The 25,111-nt window shown below is 43.4% G+C and overlaps 1 protein-coding gene across 1 annotated transcript in view; it reads left to right on the top strand.

The window, feature by feature from the left end:
- runx2b (RUNX family transcription factor 2b) overlaps positions 1–25,111 on the top strand; it is a 51,975-nt gene that overhangs the window by 3,194 nt on the left and 23,670 nt on the right. The window contains exons 2-4 of the mRNA XM_050058689.1: positions 20,456–20,718; positions 22,166–22,322; positions 24,269–24,373. Of these exons, the coding sequence (XP_049914646.1) occupies positions 20,456–20,718; positions 22,166–22,322; positions 24,269–24,373 (525 nt within the window). The remainder of the gene's footprint in view (positions 1–20,455; positions 20,719–22,165; positions 22,323–24,268; positions 24,374–25,111) is intronic.

The following is a 25,111-nucleotide window of genomic DNA, read 5'->3' as shown; positions in this document are numbered from 1 at the left end:
TGTGTGTGTTTGCGTGCTGCACCGGCTATTAGGACTTATTAGCACTGGAGGTTCACATTAGTCTCCATAATTCCTGAGGGTAATCAAGGAGGTGCAGAGTGTTAATGTTTAATCAAAGATAGATTAATTGGTCTGTGTTTGCACTGGTATAACAGTGAATGGTGGGTTGATTATGGCCCTAAATGGGCGCTTATTAAGGTCTAAATGAGAGTGTCATGGGAGCAACCTGTGATTTGAATGGCCTGAAATACGTCTCTCCCTCTGTTGATGTTAAAGTTGAGTCGTGTTTTTCTTTTAATTTGTAAAGGTATTTCCATGGTCACATTTCAGCTCCATTATATCTGAAACATTAGATGTGAAATCAGTGAAAATGAGTGCAGTCCTTTTTCTGGAAAACAAGAGAGAACCATGACTGTAGTGTCAACTGCTGCTCTTTGCTGCCTCGTCCAGAACAACTGAACAATATCTGCCTCTCCTGCGTCCAAACGAAGCAGCGAGGAGTTATTGAAACACTGGAGTGAGATCACTTTCGCTCCTGTAATACGGAGACTGCAACAACAAACGGGGAGTTCAGAGTAAATACTCACAAGGCGCTGTGTATTATCCCGTCTTTTATCCCCGTAGTCAGTAGCTGGGGGGCTAATTACACTGTTATGATAAGGCAACCTGCCAATTGACTCTGCTTACTGTAGGTTTCTGCCCGTTAAAGTGTTGATAATAGACTCAAAAACAATTTTCTCTCAGGAGCGATAAAGCCTGTTTGTGCTAACACGACTGGCTTTTATTCCTCATAAATCACTGCTCTAATATCTTTGTCGTGTTTACTTAAGCTCAGTGCCAAATTGGTGTGTGTTCCTTGGACAGCTCTGCAAACTCATGCTACAGTACGCAGAGCTATGGTTTTTGAGCGCACCATAATTACCAGGTAGCTTAATGCCATTGCGTTAGCCAGTGAGGCTTTTAATGCAGCGCTGTGCTATTTTCACACTTAACAAGATCCTGCAGCCCTTCATCCATTTCAATTGCATCATGCTGGGCGAATTACCGTTATCCGATATAAGCCCTGAGAGAGGAAGTAACTACCTAACACTTTGAAAATTGGTCTATCTTGGAACCGGTTCACCCTAATGAAACAGAACACCAGTATTATAACCCAGATTCATATACCTCTTTGACTCTGCGCTCCCTGTTTCATGTTCTCTCTTCTCTCCCTTCCATGTTTTGTTTAAGTCAGGAGATGGCTTGAAGGAGAGCTGATAGAGCGAAACCACAGGAAACCTGAACAGCATTGTTTAGCGTCCCCCAACGCGAAACGGCAAAGGCGGCTTCGCTTCCGCGCTCCGTGTTTCTATAAGGGGGAAATATGGAGTGTCGAGCCTCCTGGATGTTTGGGTTCAGCCTGTAACGACGTGAGTGAGAGCGCGGCCGCAGCACCTACACAAGGCCTTACCTGTTCTGCCCCTCACCGGAGAAAAGGGCAGGTTTTTCCCCTTGTTAGTTTAATCTTAAAGGAATGCGGTATCCCCTCTGACTCAGGCCAAACTCCCAAATATATAAACCTACTTACCAGCAGGTCATGAAAAGAGCAGCACGGGGTTGTTAGCTGTATTTTTTAAGCAACCCTATGTCAGGTAACACGTACTGTAAGTGTAAACATAGAAGGAGATTCTGCTCAGTTTGAGAGCAGAAAGGTGAAACAAGATGAGTGAAGGAGCATCAAAGAGTCACAGCGAGCTCTGACTGTGATCAATAGCTTGGCAGCACATCAGTGGGGCTGTCTGAGGGGATAAGTACACCTTGTTACAACGTGTCTTCAGACGTTGGTATCAGCGCTCACTTTCTCACAATCGTTTGTCACTCGGCACGCTTTTATAAAAAACTTGTGGAGAAATTTCGTGTTTTTAAATGGGAGTTTGGTATGTGTCGATGTTCCGGAGTCATGACAGTGAGGTTTGTAGTTACTACTGTGCCAGCTGAGCACTGTACAGAGTGTATAGATGTACAGTGGTGTGTGTGTGTGAGCGCTTAAGGTGACAGGAAGAGCTGTCTGCTTGATTAATGCTCTCACTCAAACTGGCACCTGGAACCAATCCCTCCTCCTGCCGCCCCCGTCCCATGTGCACCATGTATGTGTGTGTGTGTGTGTGTGTGTGTGTGTGTGTGTGTGCATTCCATACAGTGCGCCTTCAGAGGGGCTGAGGGTGGGTGTTGAGCAGGAGGCGCAGATGGGACCGGGGGACTCGGAGCGGAAGAAAAGAAAGGTGTGTGCAGAGGAGGGAACAATAGGTGAACGTGCAGTGGAGGGTGTGGGGTGTCATTAATAACACACAGGCCCCATCTCCTAATTTGCTCAAATTACCTGCCCACACAGTGGGCCCCCTGCCAGCGCCGAGGTGTGAACACAACAGATCAAATACACCTGAAAATCAGAGTGCCCACCCACTCGGCAACGCCCACGCAAGCCTTTTATGGTGGTCTGTCTGACAACTGTGGAGTCCTGAGTGTGTGTGTGTGTGAGGAGAGAAGGGCTCTATGTTTATTCTTTCATGTGAGAACGAGGGGTAAAACGTGTGAAAATTAGAGAGTGAGAGAAAAAAAAAAGGTTAAAAAGGGAGAAACAGAGTAAGTGAGACCGAGAGATGACACAAAGGGAAGGATCGGTTTGCACTCGTGAGGCGTACAGTAAGAGCAACTCAAGACTGACTCTTTCAAACCACCTCCCATATGGCACCGCGGGGGTGGCCATTTACCATCATCTACCCTCCTCTTCTGCCTTCTTCCCTTTCCTTCCTCCCTTCCCCTTATGTCCTCCCTCCATCCTTCCCCTCCCACCCACGCTTTCAGGAACAGGGCGATGACAAATGTGACGGGGTGGCGATGCTTTGGTCACCGCAATAATCAGAGTAGAGTCACCGGCATTGTACCACCTGTGGCACACACACACACATAAACACACACACACACACGTGCATGGAGACATAATCAAATGTGTGCACAGACACTGAAATTAAATATGCCCCAGAGACACAAAAGGGGCCAGGAGAGTGTGTGTAGGTGTGTGTAGTGGGATGCTCGTCTTTGAACCTTGAAGAGTGTGTGTAGCTGATATTGACAAGTCTCAGGAGAGAAGAGGGGGAGCTGAAAAAAAAGGTGGCTCTCATTTGTAAAGTGGCCTCCAGAGAGAAAGAGAGAAAGATGGAAAGAAAGAAAGAGAGAGACAGAAAGAAAGAGAAATATGGAAGGTAGAAAGAGAGACAGAAGGACAGACACAAAGAAAGACTTAAAGAAAAGGGAGGAAGTTGAGACAGGAAAGAAAGAAAAAGAAGGAAAGATGGATGAAAAGAAGAAGGACAGCAAAGGAAGGAAGGGGGAAGTAAGAAAGAAAGAAAGGATGGAAGGAAGGAGGCAAAAGAAAGGATGAAGGTAATAAGAAAATAGAAAGAAAGAAGGAAACAAAAGAAATAGAGGAAGGAAAGAAGGATGGGCGAAATTTGAAAGGAAAGAAAGAGAATGAAGGAAGGAAGGAAGGGAAGGAAAGAAAGAAAGGGGAGGAACCATGGGAAGAAAAGAGAAAGAAAGAAGAAGAAGGAAGTAAGGAAGGATAGATGAAAGGAAGAAGGAAAGATGAGGAAAGGCTGGAAGGAAGGACAGAAAGGGAAAGAAAGAAAGAAAGAACGAAAGAATGAAGGAAGCAAGGAAAGGAAAAGGGAAGGAAGGAAATAGAGAAAAAAAGAAAGAAGGGAGGAACCATGGGAAGAAAAGAGAAAGAAAGAAGAAGGAAGTAAGGAAGGATAGATGAGGAATAAAGGCTGGAAGGAAGGACAGAAAGGGAAAGAAAGAAAGAAAGAGAAGGAAGCAAGGAAAGGAAAAGGGAAGGAAGAAAATAGAGAAAAAAGAAAGAAAAAGATGGAAAGAAAGACAGAAATAAGGAAGGGAGGATGGATGAAAGGAGGAAGGAAAGTAAAGGAAGGAAGAAAGAAAAGGAAGGATGGAAAGAATGGGAAGGAGGATAGAAGGAAAAAAGGAAAGAAACAGGGAAGGAAGGAACGGAAGATAGAAAGAAAAAGAGAAGGAAAGAGGGGAAGAAGAAAAGAAAAAGGAAGTGAGAAAGTTAATGAAGTTAAAAGAAGGATAAAAGAGATGGAAGGAACGAAAGGGGAGAGGAAAGAAAAGAAGTAAAGAGAGACAGAGAGGGAAGGAAGGATATAAAAGCATTTATAAGCAGTATATAGATAGTTATAACACACTATAGTGGAGTCGTACACAGATATCAAGACATTTTAAGTGCTTATTAAGTGTTAAGTGTAATTTATAACTCCTCCCATGAAGCATCCATAAGCTATCTGTTCACACGCAGATTTCTTCCGGAGCTTTCACTCGCATCTCATGATCTTCATCAGCGGCTTGAGTTTGTTAGGTTGTCATAATGTGAGTATGACAGGGTCTGAGCACCACACAAAGAGAGTGATTGGGCTAAATATTTACTTTATTAATAAAGATGATATAGATTTTTGCTATAAAGATATATTTTAGATGATTACAGTGTGTTATATTGCGTTGTCAGACTGAGGAGTTGTTGACAAACACATTAAAAGACATTTAAAAATGTCCTAGTGTCCATTTAAAACTACATTATGGTGTGTTATACACTGTGCTCTTCAGTGTTGATATGCTGCTTATAAATGCTCAATAAGGGGTTAAAATAAAGTGTATCTGTCTGTTTTCTGTCCCACAACTTTGCTGCAGATATTCAGAAGCCTGCATGACTCTCGCTGTGAAAAAACAGGAAAGTTTTGAGAATTTTCTGCTTGTACAGCAATGTTACAAAACTGCAAAAATCCCCTACGTTACATTTCAGGTTGTTTCAAAGCCCCTTCCTGCGACTGAGGCTGGCGTCTTTTGAGAACTTGTAGCTGCTGTGTTTTATGTTGATCCCAGAGCTGTTCCAGTTTACACATATTCAATCCAATCATACCGCTCCGACAAGCAGCTCCGCGTGATCAAAGTCTATATACATACGCGGCGTCTGATCCTCGCCGGAGCGGGCTTTCAGTCTGGAGTTGAATCCTGTCACTCACCCAGACAGCTGCCCTCTTACAGTCGTCTGTAGTTCATTTTGTTGTCGCAGTTAAAAGTTTTCCGTCAACTGTTGCGCTGCTCATTCTATTTTCTGTCTTTCCCCAAAGGAAATAGGTCTCTCTCTCTTTTCTCTCCTTCTCCTTTTTGGACGGAGACCAATAACAGGCGTTTTCCACTTCACTTCTCCTGATGCTGAATGAGCAAAGGAGGATCCCAGAGGAGCAGGAATATTTTATTAGAGTGATATTTTGAAAGTGCCTCTCCTCCTCTGTCTTTCTTCCTCTCTCGTGATGGAATTTTAGGATGCTGCAACAATTCTGTGTGTGTATGTGTGTGTGAAAGAAAACAGCTCACGCAGAGCAAAGGCAATTCAAAGTTACAGCTAAATGACAGGCTGGGAGCTCCGGCCTTTTGAATTGCATTGTTTTCTTTTTATTCCTGCTTGGGAGGAGGATTGGTGGAAAAAAAAAGCCCAATTGGGACAGAAAACGCGCAGTTTAGTCTCGGGAGAATTACTCTCGGCACAAACAAAAATAGCAGTCATTTTTTGCTGACAAACACTTTTTAATGTGAGGGTGTTTTTCTGTGAAGTTGAGCTCTTTTTGTTTTATTATTTATGACAAAGCTACCATTTCAGCAAAGAAAGGGTGGTGTATTGTAGCTTTGATTTACTGTAGCGTAAAGGTGTAGGAGGAAAAAGACAAATGAGGGATGTTCTTTAGCGTAATTGGAAACATTGGTTCCTTAAAAACAGAAGTACATTAGGAAATATGTTATTTTAAGGAAATGCTTTGTCCAAATGGTCTCTAAAGTGCCCACGGACAAATTTATCTTTATGTGTTTTACTAAATGTCACTTTCACATGAATACTGCATTACACACATGATTACACCTACACACACTCATGCACACACAGCCAGACAGATACACACACACACACGCCCTTTTCCTGCAGGACCCTGCAGATGCAGCAGAAACAGCAGAGTCGGTCTCTCTGGTAAACAAACAGTGAGAGGCTGCTGGGAGTCTTCACTGGGCCTCCAAATTATAGTCCGGTTAACCAAAGTCTCAGAGCCAGCCCCTTTACTGCTACACACATACTGTGCACACACACCCACAACACATGCATATACGCTCACAAGCACATGACCTACGCACATTAAAGGCACCATAGAGGCACACTTTAAAAGCACATATACAATCAGGTTCTAATGGGAGCTTGTCTGTGCTACAGTTGAGCCAAGAGTAAAAGATTTTATAGACATAAGAGAGACTGAGAGGGAAGCAGGCCCTGAGGGCCCATCATAAATATTACCCAATCATCAGGCTCACAGTGTGAGGCAATTACTAATGAAAAAGAATCCCTCGCAATGTAAACACGGGGTTAATGTTTACAGCTTTCACCCTGTATACCTTTATTATGATTTTAAGGTTTTCTTTACTGGCAGAAGCTGATTTGTTTTGCCTGAAAGATGGTTCAGAGAGCTATGTGATAATGCTCTGTGGTTTACAAAGTGTCAAATATTTGCCACTTTTGCAGGAAAGTTGAACTACTCTGGTGGAAGACTTTTCTCAGTAATAGCTCAGTGAGGGGAGGTTGGACTGTTGAGGGCTTCTTTAATTGTCTATAAATGAGTTCTGCAACTACTGGGGACAGTTTTCAGTCTCTGGAGGACACAAGAACATATCAGAGTGATCTATGACGCCATTAAATCCAGTTAAAATATTTAAGATGATCAGTTCTCGCGAAATTATTCGCCGTAAATCTCGCGCTTCCAGAGTGACAGCATATTCCGAGCGGACAATTTAATTGTCAGCCCGAGACCACATCCCAACAAGCCTGTTGCCAAAGAGGGATTTTTTATGTGTGTGACGCTCAAATTCTCAGCTTTGCTATAATGCAACACCCACAGAATAGATTGTGTTTGAAGGACAGCATTTCACAACGTAATTGATGTTCCCCGTGGGAGCCAGCAGTCGAGGAGTCTCCCCACTCAGGACTCGATTTAGGCGCTATAAAGCTGGCGTCATCTGAGTCTCAGCGAGGGGCAGAGCAGACGCGACATGAAAGGGCCTTGTCCTGGAATAACCGGCAACTTCTGAGTGTGTGTGGAAAATAGAGGGTCATAGGTCACATGATCGCACAATAGTCATTTATCTTCTGTGAAATCATGTTTTCCCCCAACTTCCCTGATGTTTTCTTTCATTGCACCCGCTTTTCCGAAGATGACTGGAATTGATTTTGTCTGAGGACATCTCAGGCTGGAAGCTATGAAAGTGAACTCCATCCACCCTTCCTTTTTCTCCCCCCTCCACACCCCCACCTTGTTGTGAGTCACTTCTGACCAGTAGCTTAATAGGCTCAGTGTAATTACAGGCTAAGGTTTTCGGCAAAGGCCCATCTCTGAGTGTGCTGCATCAGCGGTGACACTCTCAAATTAATTTGTTAACTCATTCAGCACTCAGAGCATCCAGCGTTACATGAAAGGCCTTGCAACATTTTCACAAGCCAAGGCTTCCTGGGGCCATTTTGACATCTGAATGGTTTGGAATCTGATCTAGTGTGTACTGTATGGCTCCAGGTTGCAGAGTTCATGCTCGGTGTTTTTGGAGCGGCTCCGAGCTGGACCGTGATCAGGAAGAGATTGGGAGAAAAAAAAGAAAAGGAGAGCGAGATCCAAACCCTCGGAAGTTGAGTGCTGTTGCTCGATGCACGCCCAGTGCTGCGGCTGCACGCGGTGCCTGCCCAGTACTGTTTTTTCATTTCCTGTTTATCTGATTGGCCGTTGTCTCAGCGCTGGACACACTGGACTGACAGTTTTGACGTTGATTGGCCCCTAGGAATGAAACAGCAAAGCAGTGCCAGAACTTTTCGATATGGACTCACAGTAATATTCATTATACCCAGTCTGCAATCATAGCCAAGCAAAACAGATAGTATATTTGACGCGTTTAAACGCTCCGAGACAAAAAATGCATATGGTACATTTCAAGACGTGGGTTTACACCGGCTATGTTTATGTCTGTGTGCAATTGAGCATCCATGACAGACTTTTTTTCCCCCTCCATCTGGCCCTCCTCTACAGCTCCTTATATCGATTTGGACCCAGTGCACCTGGGCATCCCTCCACCCTGCCTCCATTCATATACATCCTTACCTCCTGTCTCCTTCCTCTCCCTCCCTGTCTCCAGCCGCCGTCCTGCCTTCCTCCAGTCCCGAAACAGGAGCAGTGGAAACGGGCGAGTGATAGCTGATAGCCCCCCTGCGAGTGCCTGTCTGGGCCGCTGCGTGTTTGCCTCTCGCCGTGTAGTCACTCTATCTATCTCGCCTGTGCCTCCTCGCCTCACATAAATCATCCTCGATCGCACTACACGGACAGGGGAGAACAGAGAGAAGTCTCCCCCTATAAATCTGGTATTAGTTTTACCTCGCATAATGAACACAAGGCTAAACGGTCCTGGATACATGAGAACAGCATGTCTTGCAGATGTACTATAAATATTTTGATACTAGCCGGCTAGTTTGCAGAGGGGAAGTAGACCAGTGAAATACACAGAGGAAGGGAAAAGTGTAAAGTGGAATGTTGGCCTAGCCCGAGTGTCTGTATTGTCTTTAGCACCTACAGAGGGTCTCGGTCCAAGAAAAACGCTCTTTACAGGGTTCCTGTTCCCAGCCGTGGTGCGGTACCACTCCTGGATACGCTGCGTTTCCTTCAAGCCAATCCTTCAAACTGGTCTCCGAGGAGGGGGGCTCGTTGTTTGATTAATAGCACGATCAGACCTGATTGAGTGATAGATGCTTTGAAGGGGAAACCAGCAAGCCTTGGGGACACTCTGGGGCTGAGTCTGGGAAAGGCAGCTTGAGGGAGGGTTTGATTGGTGGGACGGCTGAATTAAAGTGAAAGACTAATAATAGCATAGCTAATGACACAATGGCTGTATAGAGTGGGCCTGATCACTGTACAGATCTTTTGTTGCAGCAGTGTTTATATGCACAGAATGTTCACTTTTATGCCCTTATTCTGAAAAAGACAGAGGGCCTCATTCACTAATATATGCCTAGAAAGTTCTTTGCAAACAAATTAAGTACACATGCAAAACTATCATCAGATTCATGACACACGCACACCAGCCAAATTTGTTCTCACCAACATGCATATGTTAGTAATCAGAATCTTTCTTAATTGACAGGCACGTGTCAGCAATTAGCAATCAGCACACTGCCACGCCTCCATTTCTCTATATATGGAAATGTGTTTGCCAAGAGAGTCATTACACAGAAAGTGATGCTCAGGCCTCTGCTGCATATATCATAGCTGTTGTTCAGACTGTGATTGCCATAGTCTTATAGATGCAATCATTACTATCACAAATGTTCGATTTCAGTCTTGTGGGTAAAGTGCAGTGCATGGAATACAACTTATAGGCCTTTTGTTTGTACGTTTTTAGTGCATAAAAACTGAGTAATAAATAAATTACCACCCAACTGTTTCACTGATAACAGGTATCGAACTACATTTCTTTACTCTTGCTAATTATTTTTATGCTTTGGTCATGTTGTAGATTAGTTTGTAGTTGAATATTTTAATTATGATAATAATTGATGAGACTGAAGGGACGTTTCATAATTAGGCCCATTTAAAAGGCAACATTTGTCCAATGCGTTTTTTAAGTTCTGTTGTCTATTAAAACCTTTTTTCAATGAATGCAGTTTTAATGTTACGCATTTAGTTATATGGTGTGTTTATATTTTCTGAAACAGCTTGGCCTTCATCATCATCATCGTCTGGGGCACTTCTAAATTTATTTGCAGTGTACGGACAAATTCAGATAAGAAAATATTGATGAATCCCGGATTCATGAGTAAAACATTCGTACGCACTTTTAAAGCACAGATTTCTGTGTATATACTGTGAATGAGGCCCAATATTCCTACTGAGCTGTTAACATGAATAATGAAAATGAATATCAGCATTTCACATATATTCCGGTTTACAGGCAGCCATGCGTAATCTCAGTAACGTACTGTAACATGTTGTTTATCACTTCAAAATATGGTGGGGTAGAACGGCCGGAGCCATTTTGCGTCCCTTCCTCACATAGGATTTTTCAAAGTTTTCCACCAGCAGCAGACTTGTTGGACCGTGCAAACACAGCCTTTCTCTTTCATTCATTCATCACCTTCTTGTAAAGGTCGGAGTTGCGAAATTGGCGCATATCTAAAACCCTGTTGATATCCAAGTCCTTGACAATGTTTAAAAGTAGGTGCGTTTCTCCTTTCCAACCATAAATGTGGTTTTTATTTCCCCCACAGCGTCGTATCGTTTAAAAAATTACGATACCAGTACCCTTTAAATGATAGATATGTCAATGGAGTACTTCATGTGACACCTTTTTTTCTACTTCATTCGACATCCATCATGTAAATTGAAGCATTCAGTTGCGTAAAATACCACCAGACACCACAGGCATGTAGAATAGCCATGCTTTCAAATATTTTCGTGGCATCTCGGCACGCTGAAGTGCCAACTCCGTCAAACACACCGCTCTCGACTTCACCACACCACAGACTGTATGCGTCGCGTCACCGATGACATCAATGAAATCACTGAGTCTGTGGTGGATTTAATTTGTAAAACAACAGAAGCAACTGTACCCAAAACTACAGTTAAATCATTCCCCAACCAGAAACCATGGATTACCAGAACTGTCCAGACACATGGACAATTATAAAGCAGCATCCCACAATGTAAGAGGAGGCAGAAAGGGAGTAAATTGCAATGCCCAAGATGAAGAAGCTGACTCAGCTGAATTTCACTGGAGTTGTACCTTGTCTGACTTCATGTGACCGATACATGATTGACTGATTGTAGCTGCTAAAGTAATGGGCCAATCACACGTCACATTAAATCGAAGAACACTTGCGGTGGTTGCAGCAAAACCATACAATAGTCATTTTTTTCTGGGTCTGGTACAAAAAGGATCAAACGCAGGTATCGTTTGACTGGAGGAGGTTTGATCCTACTTTGTACTGGCTTATTTCAGTCGATACCTTAATGGTTTTGAGCACCGATACCCAACCCTACTTACACAAACTGTTCTCGAGCACTGTTTGTACATTTTCTTGCGAAAAGTAATGCACCAGTAAGCCAGTAATGTGCATATAACTCGTGTTTTTAGCACAGCTGCAATCATGTGACTAATAAAAATTAAGTTTTAAGTTTTTAAGTTTAAATTTTGAAATCTTTAATCTGACTCTTTCCCCTTGACTGCTGTAACACTGGAATTTCTCAATTATGGGATCAATAAAGGTGTATCTTATCTTATCTTATCTTAATACTGAAGGAAGTAAAAAAGGAACCATTGTTGAAGCCGTGTGAACTTAGAGTCATTTTGAGGTTTGTTATCACCACGTTTTTTTACCTAAAGCTGACCAAAGTTTCTTTACTTGTCTGAACTTAAAGATGCCCACCCTTGTTTCTTTTCCTAAGTCCAGCGCAGCTTGTTGTCACTCCAAACTCATCAAATACCGCTGCTTTGTCAGTGATTCAGCATCAGAGACCGACGCACAGAGGCACCTTTCACTGTGATATGATACGCACTGCGCGCATCAGTTTTAGAGGCATTGGGCAACAGCCCAAGTTGTCAAATATCGCCGATTTGTCAGTGGACGTTGGCGTCAGGAACGGACGCAGAGAGGCACCCTTTGCAGCCATATGATATGCACTTGTTAACGGTGTTACAAACTGCCTTTGAGAAAGACCAAACAAACTCCAGACTTTGATTCGGGAGCCCGCTGTTTGGTTCCTATTTGAATTTTAAGCCAAACCAACCACATGCTTTTGTTGCCTGAACCTAAGTTCAACCCAAACCCCAAAAACGACGTGTTTTACCAATGTTGTGAGGTTATTTTGGAAAAGACAGTGATGCTGTACCTTTCCTATGAAAACAGAAGTGTATTTTTAAAAAGACACAATGTACGACAGAAGCGTAAATTGACACGCAATTACGCTTGTTTGTGAACGTCCAAAACAGATCTAGGAGGGTACCTAGTGCGTCATATTTTGACGTGTACATCCACCGACAAAGCGGTGGTATTTGATGAGATGGGATGAGCATATGTTGCCTAACCACACTAACCATAACTTTACCTTAAGTTCATAACTTAACCTAAGTATGTAACGTCATTCATGGCACGCTAATTTGTAGGATATCGCGTGAATCGTTGTACAAGAAACTGCATACTGCGCTAAAAACTCCAACTGAGACATATATTCTAAATACACTGGATAAATGTCCAAAAAATGCTACTAAAACCTGAATAATACCGGCATATCCTACGTGTCTTTATTGAAATATGCGACATTTGGAGTGAAGCCTAATTCAGAATATCCGAATGGAATATGCTGTTTACATGACCTGTATCAAATTCAGACTGCTGACGTATTCGGAATTATAGTGGAATATTAGTGTGTGTAAATGTAGTCAGTGTAAAGACAAACTCTAACATACACACTCACATAAGTGGAAAAACTGAACTCCCTCTTTTTGGCATATATCTGGCCTCAGCCCCGGGCACTGTCACTCTACCCCATCAAAGAACCACACACACACAGAAAACCCTACATATACACTCTTACACATGCACTGTTGTAGGGCTGTGACAGCAGGTGGTGTGTGACACGTCAACATCTGAAGGTTCGCTGGCAGACAGGGAAAGAGTTCTCAGCTCTCTGTGCCCCAGTCGCTCTGATCTATCATTGGGACTCTTTAATGGCAGCCTTCGTCACATATTACCGCTTTATTTTCTCCTCTCCATCTCCCAGCCCACAGAAGTTCCTTTTTTGTTCCTATTTTTAAGTACAAGTGATCTCAATTAGGGACCTCCGTGAAGGCGGTAGGCGGCAGACAGTCAGAGCAATAAGAGCAGAGAGGAAATTGTCTTTATACCCCTCCTCCCTCCCTCCTCTACCCTCCTGCCACAAGCAGTGAGCAGCCGCCCCCTCCATGTCTCCATCTCTTTCCATGCTGCTCTCTGCCATTTCAAGAACAGAGTGAAATATCAGACAAACTCTGTCTGTATCGCACTTTCTCACCGAGAAATAAATACATTAAACTCTGTAGCCACTCCAGCCGACTCCAAGTCTAATTCAAAACTTGGATCACACTCAGTGAAAACGGTCGCTCAGTAACATGCACACACACACACACACCGCAAAACGTGCCGACCTCGTCCTAACAGTTCACGGTGATGTCACGGTGCTCGGTGACAAACAGTCATTAAAGGCTTAGCTGTGATCAGTGCATGGATGTGAGTCGGTGAGGTTGTGTCGATGAGGTCACACAGAGTAAAATTTCTGCCCATCGTCATCCTCTTCTGGTGGCTAACATGGTTCACTAATTGACTGCCTGGTTGGCCGGCTACCAGCCCAAGTCTAACTAGCAGACAGGCAGGCTAGTTTTGTGGCTTCGTTTCTGCTCTCCTTGTTGATTGGCTAGTAGACTGAGTCTTTGGCTGCCCTGCTGCCTAGCCTGGTGGGCTCGCTGATTGGTTAGCTGGCAGGCCGGCTGGCTGGTGGCCTGCCAAACATGGAAACATCCCGTTAGAGCTGAAAAAGCCTGGGCCTCGTCACAGCCCTCCTCTAGAAAGCTATAATTAAGTGTCTTGAAAAATGCACCACTGTGAAATGGAGCCTTTATCCTGAGTCTTAAGTGGCTGTACTTTTCCTCTTGAATGATGAGAGTATGCGCTTGTGAAAAGGATAAGGAGCGAGAAAGAGCATTGCTATCTTGTGTTTTTATTATATATAGTTATGTCATATACCATATATATTGTCAAATATATAGGTGTGCATGCAGTGGCGCCCACCAAGGGGACCAGATGGGGCCATGGCCCACCCTGATACAATTCATTACACCACTTGGAGAAAATAATTGTAGGCTGACATTACTTTATTTAAGAGGCTTTCGCGTGCCGATTTTTAAGCTCGATTGTGGTGTCTTTTGAAACTAGACCACCTAAAGCATCTATTGGTACCAAAAGTCATGCTAGCTTATTGGGAAGAGGGCTCCAAAGTTAGGCTAAATTTTGGCGAGGGAAAAACTGGCATGGCAGTTTTCAAAGGGGTCCCTTGAACTCTCACCTCAAGCTGTCCAGATGAAAACCACCAACCAACCAACCAACCAAGTACCCACAAGTCTCCCCTAAACTTGCAGCAGTGACTGCGTTTACATGCACACAATATTCCGTTTTTCCCCCTTATTCCCAAGAAGACTATCCCTGCAAAGTTGTTTACATGGCTAATAAAAATGGATATTCGACTATTATTCCAGTTTACATGCAGCCATGTATACTCCGATAAATGTGCCCTAATGTGACGTTTATCACGTCAAAATATGGACCAGTGAACAGCTTACGCCATTTTTCCTTTTTTGCGTCAAAAATAGGATTTTATCAAACTTTACCCCCAGTGACGGACTTGTTTGACCATCTAACACCGCCTCCCTCCTCCTTAAAAGACCCGCATTGTAATATTGCCACATATCCAAAAACCTGTTGATATCCAAGTCTTTCATGATGTGTGTTTCTCCATCTGACCAGAAATATGGGCTTTTCTTTTAGGCATGCATCGCTAACCCAGCTGTGTCATGCAACCTTTTAAGGATGGGGTTAGATAACACCCTAAACTTGAGAAGACTTGTTTCCAGTAAATGATTTGTTCCTTCCGATCAACGTACTTCTTCGAATTAAAGCTGTCTTTTTAAGGAAAAGGACAACCAGCCTCTTTAAAGAATACTGAATCACCGAACATGTGTACATGCAGCCGCAAAACACATTAAAACAGGATTGTTGTGGCGCTCAATATGTTAACTGTAACTGTATTAGTGTATCCACATTAGATAATTGGTAATATTTATCAGTATGCGATTCCGTAACTCTCCATGTTAACATATTTTTTATCAGCCCATACAGACCGAATAACTGTAATGTCGCGCTAACATCAGTAGCCTACTCAATTTGCAATTGGCAATTTATTTGACTTTCAAAAAAATAGTTACACACAGTGGTCCGACCTTTCTGACATGTCTGCTGTGCTTGTTTCATGTACTTTGTTGAACCAAACTAGCATGGAAGCTAAACAACGTACTGCTATTGACAGAGGCTGCAGGAAAACATATTTTAGCCACCTAAAATAATCAATATCAGTTGAAGTGTATGCCATATTTGGAATATTTTCACTGCTTAAGCTTACACACTAACCGATCAAGGCAGGAGTAGACCAGCAACTCCTGTGTTCTGCAAAGTAAAATTACTGTTTTTGGCAGTTGAGGCTGGTGACGGCTTCACTTCCCTGTCAGAAAGATAAAGTGGTGAAAGTATTATAAATATAGCGTTCATTTAGACTGATTTTGTTTTTTTAGGTGGTCCTTTTTTTTGGTGACTGAAACCTAACCAATTAAGGCCGTGTTAGTTCAGCACCATTTGAATTTAAGTTTGTGATGCGGTCGTTTTCTACTCAAAAGTTAATGCAAACAAACTCTGTGAATCGCTTTGTAACATTTAACAGCATAATTGAATCCCTGAAATTCAGTTATAGCTTTTGGTCTCGGTGTGCCATCCCAAGATTTTCTGCAGCCCCTGTTGGCCGCTCTCATGACAAATTTCTGCGGGCACCATTGCGTGCACGTGCATGGCCCCATAGAGCCGCGTGTATCCTGCTTAAACTGTTGCACCGACTATTGATATACTTTTCAGCATCTGCTCAGTTTGTCCAGTCATCTTCCCAAACGAGGTGTTAATAGTGAGGAGAGATGATAGACATGTTTGTTTGTGTTTTCGTCAAACAGCAGGAGAGATATAGAGACGTTGACAGACAAAAAGACAAGAGAAGAGAGGGAATGTGTATGGTTAGTTTGCTGACAACATTAAAGACGGCGTGTGTGTGCACGCGTACACATTAGCGGTTCACACAGTCTTTGTCATTCCAAGTGGGAACGAGAACAGAAACTTTTATTACGCGCTTGATATCTCGACAGGAAAATTAGCCAGAGAGTGTCAGCTGAGTTTGATTTTTATTGAAAACAAATAATTGAAACTGAGCGGCAGAAATACAATATTACCATAAATCATAAAAGGCACATCCTGCTCAATGTGGTATACTGTGGTTCTTCACTGTTAGTGACTTCTCCTACTGTGCAGTGACTCCGAGCCAGTGTAACACAGTAGATGAATAATACCAGAGCTGAGAGAGACGATCCAGCTGTGCACCAGGCGAGCAGCAGCCGCGCTGAATGAGCAGCTTTATGCTAGATTCATTACTACATGATATTAGGTTTGTTAATACTGAGCAAGATGGGTCAAATATCCAAAAAAGTCTAATACAGCGTGAAAGTTACAGCTGAAGTTTAATCAGAAATTGATTTTTTTGGCTGGGTTAGATTCAGGACAGTGGGGCGGAGAAGTGGTGTTTTTTGATTGAACAGCGTATTCTGGCACATTAACGCCTTCTCTGGTGTCTCCCTCACATCTCCGGGACTTCAAACGACAGATTTCAAACCCAGAGGTCGCCCTACCTCTGAGTGACAGAGAGCCAGACAGCAGCAGCAGCAGGCCTTGCTGTGTGAATGCGGGCCGTATCCTGTAGGGAGCTGGAAGACAGATGCTGGACGTACAGCGGAGAGGCAAAGCGGAGTCAGATGGGACAAACACTCTTTGATGAGTTGAGCTTGTCAGGGTTTAAGTCACGACTACACCGGGGTGGAGGTGGTGGGTGGAGGGGCAGGGGGGCGTTTGGGGCCTGGGATCAGGCTGGGAAAATCAAGAGGCTCTTCCTGCTGCTGCTGCCTCTGATGGGACAATAACAGGGTGCAGAAAATCCAAATTTGAGACTGAGTACTTGGCTTTAAAATGAGTGTGAGTTGATTGTTTTGATAAAACTGGGACGTGAAATTCATATAGTGTACACGTTAAAGTGTCTTTTTGGAATAAACCATACAAAAAAAACCTCCAGTTCAAATTCCAGCCAAAGTAACGTAAAACACATATGCATTATAAATAATTAGGTTGATTAAATTGATGGCATGAAATTGACTCAGAGGTTATTTCATCCCTAACATTTCCTAAATTAAATTCCGCTACAACATTAAGGATGTTTTCCACATTACCCCGAAATGTATTCAGCGGTGAAAAAAATGATATTATCGGAGCTGAAACTTAACTCTGTTGGAATAACCGGCTCCACGGTTTCTGCAAGGCCGTGTTTATCACTATTACAGATTTAATTACTACTATTCGCATTTATCCATCCGTGAATTGTTAGTTGATCTTTGAGAATGTTGGACAATGTGAACCATATTTCTGGTGTTTGGGGCACACGGAGGGGAAGTGTAACTCAATCACTCTTTTTTTTTCTTTCCTCTCTCCCTCCCCGTCCACATGACGAGGTGCCAGATGCATGTCAATGCTTTCAGACTTTATATATATCCCTCCCACATCCTCACACACACACACACGTACACACACACACACATGCTAACAGACATTCATGCATGTGCACACCCACGTACGTACATACTTATGAAACACAAGAAGTCAAGTTATTTCAAGTTACTTACAGGCTTTAGGCTTTTTTTCTCTCAACACAGAACCCTTATTATAAAATGTATAAGACTGTATCCAGCTTTACAGCATAAAAACAAGCTGCAAAAGCTCTGACAGGACCCAAATAACCTGACAGCTGTGTCTCCCAGAGGTCCCTTTTATTTTGAAACAGGCCTGTAGTATCAAAGGCCTTTGTCTTTAAAAACTCTCTGCAATAAAAGCCTGTTTGGGAGCAACGGAAAAGGAACACAGAGTGGCAAATACACATGCTGCTGTGTGATGTGGCACTTTAAAAAAAAAAAAAAAAAAAAGAGTCATTGGGAGACTGATGGGTAATCAGGGCGGAGGGTGGGGTGGGTGATGAGAGCCGGCTGAGATATGGAGTCTCACAGAGGGTAGATGATGCCCTCTACAGTAGACACAGGAGGGGCAGGCAGAGCAGGCCTCCTGCCTTCACAGCAGCAGACACTCTTAAATATAACACATCTCAACACTAAAATAAAAGCATAAAATTAATTTTATTTGTTTTATTTGAGCTGATTTTTTTGCTCACAGTGGGAAGCTGTAATTATGTAGGGATGTGAAGGTGCCATTTGTGATTTTTGAAATAAGATTTCATCAGCATGTGTTATTTTTTTGTTTGTTTGTTTTTGACTTGCTTTGGAAAATGCATAATTTGCAAGTTAAATATTTTTGTAGAATTAATTTTGCAGTTGTAGAATGAAACCCTTTATTTAAGTTTTGGTACTTATTTAAGTAAAAGTCCCAGTACCACCAATAAGTACCAGTCCTGAAAATATTACATGATTAAAAATACTTAAGTGTTCGTAAAATAGGAAAAATACTCCTGTGAGTGTTGAACTTTTATATATTAAGTTATTGGAGTATTACTGCTGATGCTTTTATGTGTAAATGTCATTTTCCTGTAAAAGCTGGTTCAGAAACATCTCATTTGAACTGCTTTATATTCTGTTGTGTAGTTTATTCTGAAACAATTCATCATAATTTTTATGCTCATCATGTTTTTTGTGCATAAAATATTTTTATATATAAGTAACCAGTGGTGTCAAATAAATGTACAGTGTCATATTTCCCTCTGGAGTAGAAACATAAAGTTGCATAAAAGTGCCTCAAATGTGCAGCATTTTAATTCTATCACTGTCATTTTGAGAATACGTGTATGAATAGGCACTGACTTGTGCGTAATTACGCACGGTTGAAATCCTCCAGAGGCCCATCTCTTGGCGCTTTAATGTTTAGTTAACATGTAATTGTAAATTGCAGCCATATACTTTTTTTTTAACAAGTCGTATGAGTCTCAACAGATTGTGAAATATAAGTAATTGTCTCAGTAGAGCCCGGGCTTTACGAGAAACGGGGACATGAGTGGATGAACATAAATTAAAGCCCGTGCACAGCAGAATACCTGTACACCTGCACAACAGCTCTCCCCTGCGACCGAGTGAAACTCTACTCCTGCGCCTCTACCTGACTCACCGCTCTCCGGTGACTCACTCACTCCTGCCTTATGGAGTGTAACTCACTTCTCACCCTCGGCTCGGCTCTCTGAACGCATATTCTGAACCGCACATTGTCCGGACACAGTGGTAACACAACACGGACTGATTGACGGGACCGATGCGTGTTAACTGACTGGAAATGACCGTCCCCGGAGTCAGGAGCGCGCGGATGGTCCAGGGGAGCGGTAACATGTCGGTACGTACAGCGGGGCTGTGTGAAAGTCTTTATCTGCGGGTGAGGACAGAGAGAAAAGGCGTGAAACGTCGCCTCGAGTGTGTTTCATGAAGGTATAGACTGTCCGGCCGTCTGTATAGGCGTGATAGATTATGGCAGAGGGAATGGATCTGACTCCAGACACCACGTGTTGGAGTCGCATCAGCGCAGTAATTGCTGGGCGCTCGAGCTATATAAACCACAAAAAGCCTGAGCACGGGAAACCCCGGCCTCCAAACACTAACCACATTTACGGCTACAAAAACGGGATTCTATTTTCCGCCTCCTTCATCTCACCGGCGATGATTTTTTTTTTCGACTTCATCAACCTTTTTAACCCTATAAAGAAAACCTGAGAGACTTTACGGAAAATACTCACAGTTTGCAGGCGTCGCGGGGTTATAAATAGCTCTGTTAAGTATTGTTAAAGCTTCTTCCTTTGACTTTGAAAACTTTTTGTGTGTGTACATCGCCTGCGGGCTCTCACAGAGCCTTTCAGTTTGGCACAAAGACTTCAATGACGCACCTGGAGCAGCGCTTTGACTTCTCACTAAAGGAAGACAGACAAAAAACTTTGTTGAGCATCTGGGTCGTTCCGTTTTAAACCTGCTTTTTTGTAATTGTATAGGCCATTACGCGCTCGGACATTTATTTGATGTTATTTATATCCACACACGAGCAGCTACGCCTGCGTTATGGCGCATGGACGCTTCCCTCGAGAAGTTTGAAAAAAGAGCTTGTCATTTAAAACATCATCAAGTTTTCAAGGGTTGTTTTTCTTTGCCGGAGAAGTATATTTTATGTCGTTTGAAGGCGCCCACTAAAGTTTGTAGTGGAGAGGGTTTTGAAACGCGGTGTGCGCTTCACCAAGTCCCATTTTCCATTGGCAGGCGCGCTGAGGTTCAGCGAGCAGCGGCGCACACTCCCGAGTTTCTCCCTGAGTGTGTGTGAGAGAGAAAGAAAAGCGAAGGCAGAGAGGAGCTGGAGAGCGTTTGCTGCCTTTTTTGATAATCAACGCTGTTGTGATGCGAATTCCCGTAGATCCCAGCGCCAGTCGGAGGTTCAGTCCGCCGTCCAATAGCCTCCAGCCGGTCCCAGGGAAGATGAACGATGTGAGCTCCCCAGCCGGGCAGCCGGACGCAGCGGCGGCGGTGCCAAGACTGCGTCCCCACGAAAACCGCAGCATGGCCGAGATCATCGCGGACCACCCGGCCGAGCTGGTCCGGACCGACAGCCCCAACTTTCTGTGCTCGGTCCTGCCCTCCCACTGGCGGTGCAACAAGACGCTGCCTGTCGCCTTCAAGGTGAGTCCCGGCTCAGTGAGGTGCTGCTGGATTAAAAGGAGGGTAAACCACAATGTGATTTCGGTCTTTACTGTAACACAAACAAATCAATCAAGCCAAGCCAAAAAATATTTTAGTAAACAGGGAATGCATGATTTTTCCTTTTAAACTCTCTCATACAGCTTAACTGGATTTAACAGTGTTGGATGCCGAGTTTTGTGTTGTGTTTATCCTCTTCCCTCTGTCTTTATTTACTTTTCATCACCTGGATTTATCACAAATTCTGAAAAATATACTGCTGTGTGTTGTTGTTACAAACAACAAAAAAATGTAGGCTCTTACTTTATTCAGAAAATTAATTAGAAAATGGAAAACGTGGTGTTTAAAGAGCCAGAAAAATATTAAAGGTCTGCTTAAATGTGTCTAGATGTAAAAGGAGGAAAGAAACGCATGTTCATGTTGTTTTCTTTTCACATTTTGTAAACAGACAAACTGGATTTTATTTAATGCCAATAAGCAGTATACTAATTATGGCTCAGTTAATTATCAACGCTTTGTTGCCATGGTGATTAATTACAGTTTTCTGTTTTAGGCAATTATTTCATATATTGAAAAATATTTTAAAAATATAACAACATGCTACATATATGCAACAACCACACTGTGGTCTATTATATCCACTGTATTAATAATTATACTAAATTATTGTGATTATGTTGAGGTTTAATGAGCAGGAAAGCAAAGACTGAGCAACATATATTTCAACATGCAGCAAAGATTAATTGTTTATACATTTAAGGCCTCTGGAGGCATTTTTGAAGCCTTGACAATTATTTTTGCCCCTATGATATTTGACAGGAAAGGCCCTATTAATTACCCGACAGACATTATTTAAAGGATGGATCAAAGACGCACCAAAGTGGAAATTTGTAGCTGTATCCCTGGCTCCAAATCAGATGTGACACATTTGAAAATATATGTGTTATTTAACCGTTCTTATTACTACGGCTCTGTAATTATTGCTGCTCTGTAGGCCTACTCATGCTCTTTTATCTGCATCCAGGAATCTAAATGATAACACCAGGGCCTCGCCGCTTTTGTTTTAAAGACTGCGTTTGAGAAGTGAAATTAAATCCATTCATCAACACGATGCGAAGGAAGATGGTATGATGTAAAACAAGTCTGTCACATTAGATGAATTCTTTTGCCAGTGAAGCTGAGGTTTGATTTCACTCTTGTTTTTGGCGTTTAAACTGAAGCAGTTCCTTTATTAATTTTTTTTCCAATAATAATTTTTCTAATTTTCTTTAACCACAAACAGAGGAGGAGATGCAGTGCAGTGTAGATGGAGTTCATATTTAACAGATTCTGGGTCACAGCTCGTGGGAGTAAAATTTGTGTACACCCTTGAAACGTTCTCCTGATTATTCCCTGAATTTCTGCCCTTTGACCTTTGTTCCCCCTACAGGTGGTTGCCCTGGGAGACATACCTGATGGGACCGTTGTCACAGTAATGGCAGGCAATGATGAGAACTACTCCGCCGAGCTGCGGAACGCCTCAGGTGTGATGAAGAACCAAGTCGCTCGCTTCAACGACCTTCGCTTCGTGGGCCGCAGTGGCCGAGGTGAGGCCCGAAACACTCTCCGCTCACTGTACACTACTACAACTCAGAAGGAGCTATTAGGTTCAGTGGTGTGGATTAGTGGTCACATTCCCTTCGTGGCGACCACATAATGATCTCTAACTCCGGGCTCAAATCCCACCGCCCGTCTCCTAAAGTCTGAGTGGTGAACCGTGCTGCTTTCAAACGAGGATCCTTGATTTAGTTTGGATCTTTTAACCCAGGTGGGACAGAAGAGCTTTGTAAAAACCACTGCTTCCTGTTTGAGATGTTTGTGTTTTACTTCAAGAGAAACAAAGATAAGATGAGTCTCAGCCAGGCATCAGCTGTGTGCGACAGTCTTTTTTTAAATCGCTTCCTTAATGTTCACCTGACATGACCCAGCTCAGTTCAGGCTAATAAACATGTTGGGTGGTGCTGCAGCCCTGCAGCTGATCACTCTGCACATATCCTCAGGCAGTCATGCAGCGAGGCAGAGGCGCGCTCCTATTGGGCCCAGTGGCATTCCCTGAATATTTGGCACCACTAAAGCGACTCTTTGCATCATTTACAGCCTTGTTGCTAAATCGTCTTATTTACGATTTGAGATTTGGCGCCAAGGATGTGCCTCTCGCCCTCTCCAGACCTACTGGAAGTATTTTCTTAGAGGCTTTTCTTTTCTACACGTCTCACAGAGAGTGGTCGCCTGCGATAAGTTGATGGTGATAAGCGCTGTCAGCAGCTCCACCAGTGACTTTTCTTCTCTGTTGTAGCTGTCAGAAAAGGGGAGGAAGCAGAGGCAGTCAGGAGGGATGAGCGGGGACAAAGTGTAGAGAGAAGAAGAGGCATGGTGGCTGAAGCTGTTGCCACAGAGACCTTGCGTGTGTCCCCTCAGATGTGACACAGAATCTAGTCACAGGAAGTGACATAGGAGCCAGGGGAGATCAGACTACGAGGTGTCTGAAATGAATACCCGAGATAAGTACAAGCAGAGCGAACTGATAGGATGTTAGATAGCTAAAAGTCATGCACACACAGGTGGGCAGAGCCAGCAGAGATGGACAAGGATTGATAGTCACAGGGCTGAAACGGTGCCGCAGTACGATGACAGCAAGGATGGACAGGACAGGTAATTCAGAGAGTAATCAGATACTTGTGATAACATCATTAGAGTTAATCGTATAGCAGCATTGCCTCGACAGTAAGCCCGAATTAGATCGCAGGTAACAGATGACAGCAGCGATGATGGCGGGAAGGTGACGCACTAGGTGTCCCACTTTATCAAAGATCACCCACATGCACCTCAGATCAGGTATGTGGAACACCTGTTGCATCTGTGCTCTGCTATCTCCCCAAATCATCTGCTATAAAAGGCATGTTTACAGAAGTGGAGTGCAGAGCAGGAGAGCGGTGGACATGCTCGGGTAGGTGTCTGCGACTGAATGGACAGCTGCTCCGATGAGTTGCTGCAGCAACCTGCCCCCCGCTTCCTGTTTCCCGTGCGTAGCCACGGCTACGTGACGTGTCTGCATACCTCAGACGTTACTGCTGCTGCTGACTTGGCCGTCGCACTCTGATTCATAGCGTTCCTGTTGCGTGCACATAGGAGCATACACACACGCACTTAACCCCAAGGCAGCAACTGCTGGGGATTATCGAGAAAGGAAGTGACTATTAAAATGCCTCTCGCCCACTCACACTGCGTTAGACAGGGAGAAAGTCTGGATAACAAGATACTGGCTCCTCTAGTCAGTCTTCCATTTAGGCTCTGCCAAAAAACCTAAATAGACCCTCTCAAACAGCCAATGTTGCCTGTCGTTAATCCTCTTAAAGTCGATTTTTTTTTCCAGTTTGTATTGGCTATTATGTGATCACAACCACACTTGTGACTTGGGGATGGTTTAGTGATGAATGCAGGTCATTGTCTCTGCAGATGGTATGTCATTTGATGTTGTTTGATGTCACCACAGGCAAGAGCTTCACACTGACAATCACAGTATTCACCAACCCACCACAAGTGGCCACTTACCACCGAGCCATAAAGGTCACCGTGGACGGACCGCGTGAGCCCAGGAGTGAGTACAAAGGCACGCACACTCAGTACAGTATGGGACTACACTTACACAAAGAGCAAACAACATCTTTTAATTGACTTTAAACACCAGCAACTAAGTGTTGTACTTAAAAAATATGGGGGTTCACAAGAAAAAGAATGTTCAAAATTGAAGAAGCAGAGGCCAAAGTGTCCTGACCGTTAGGCGCTGAGCTCCCTCAAGCACTGGCTCCTGCATTTCCCATAATGCAATGCAGTAGCATGTATAAATAAGACACAGCTACAACTCTACAAAGCTCCTCCAGAGCCCCAGAAAACATTTTAATCTGAGCTGTTTTCGCAGACTGAGTAGTACACCTCATGATGCGCAAACTGAGGCTACATCCACTCTTACACACTTTCATTTTGCATAGCTATTGCTACATTTACACCTAATGTCCACGCTACCCCAGCGTTTTAAAAGCCCTAAAATGGAGAACTTTGAAAATGCTTTTGACCCCATTTTTGTTTAAAACTCCGGGGTTTTGGTTTAGGCTAGACGGCAGAAACTTTTAAAAACAATGAAGGAGACACACACATTCGCTTCCCAGTTTGGTCTCATTAGTCACAACCTGTGAAGCCAAAACATTCTAGCTAAGTCTACATTTCATCCTTTTTGTGTCAGTCCTTATTTTCACATTGCCATGGCGTCTTCTGGCGATGCATAATGCTCTCAGATGACGCTCCGATACGTCGCCATATTTTCTTTGCAGTGACTCTC

This window comes from Epinephelus moara, chromosome 12, assembly GCF_006386435.1.
Source record: "Epinephelus moara isolate mb chromosome 12, YSFRI_EMoa_1.0, whole genome shotgun sequence".
In the NCBI taxonomy this organism is placed as follows: Eukaryota; Metazoa; Chordata; class Actinopteri; order Perciformes; family Serranidae; genus Epinephelus; species Epinephelus moara.
This window is presented reverse-complemented; position numbering and strand designations above follow the sequence as displayed.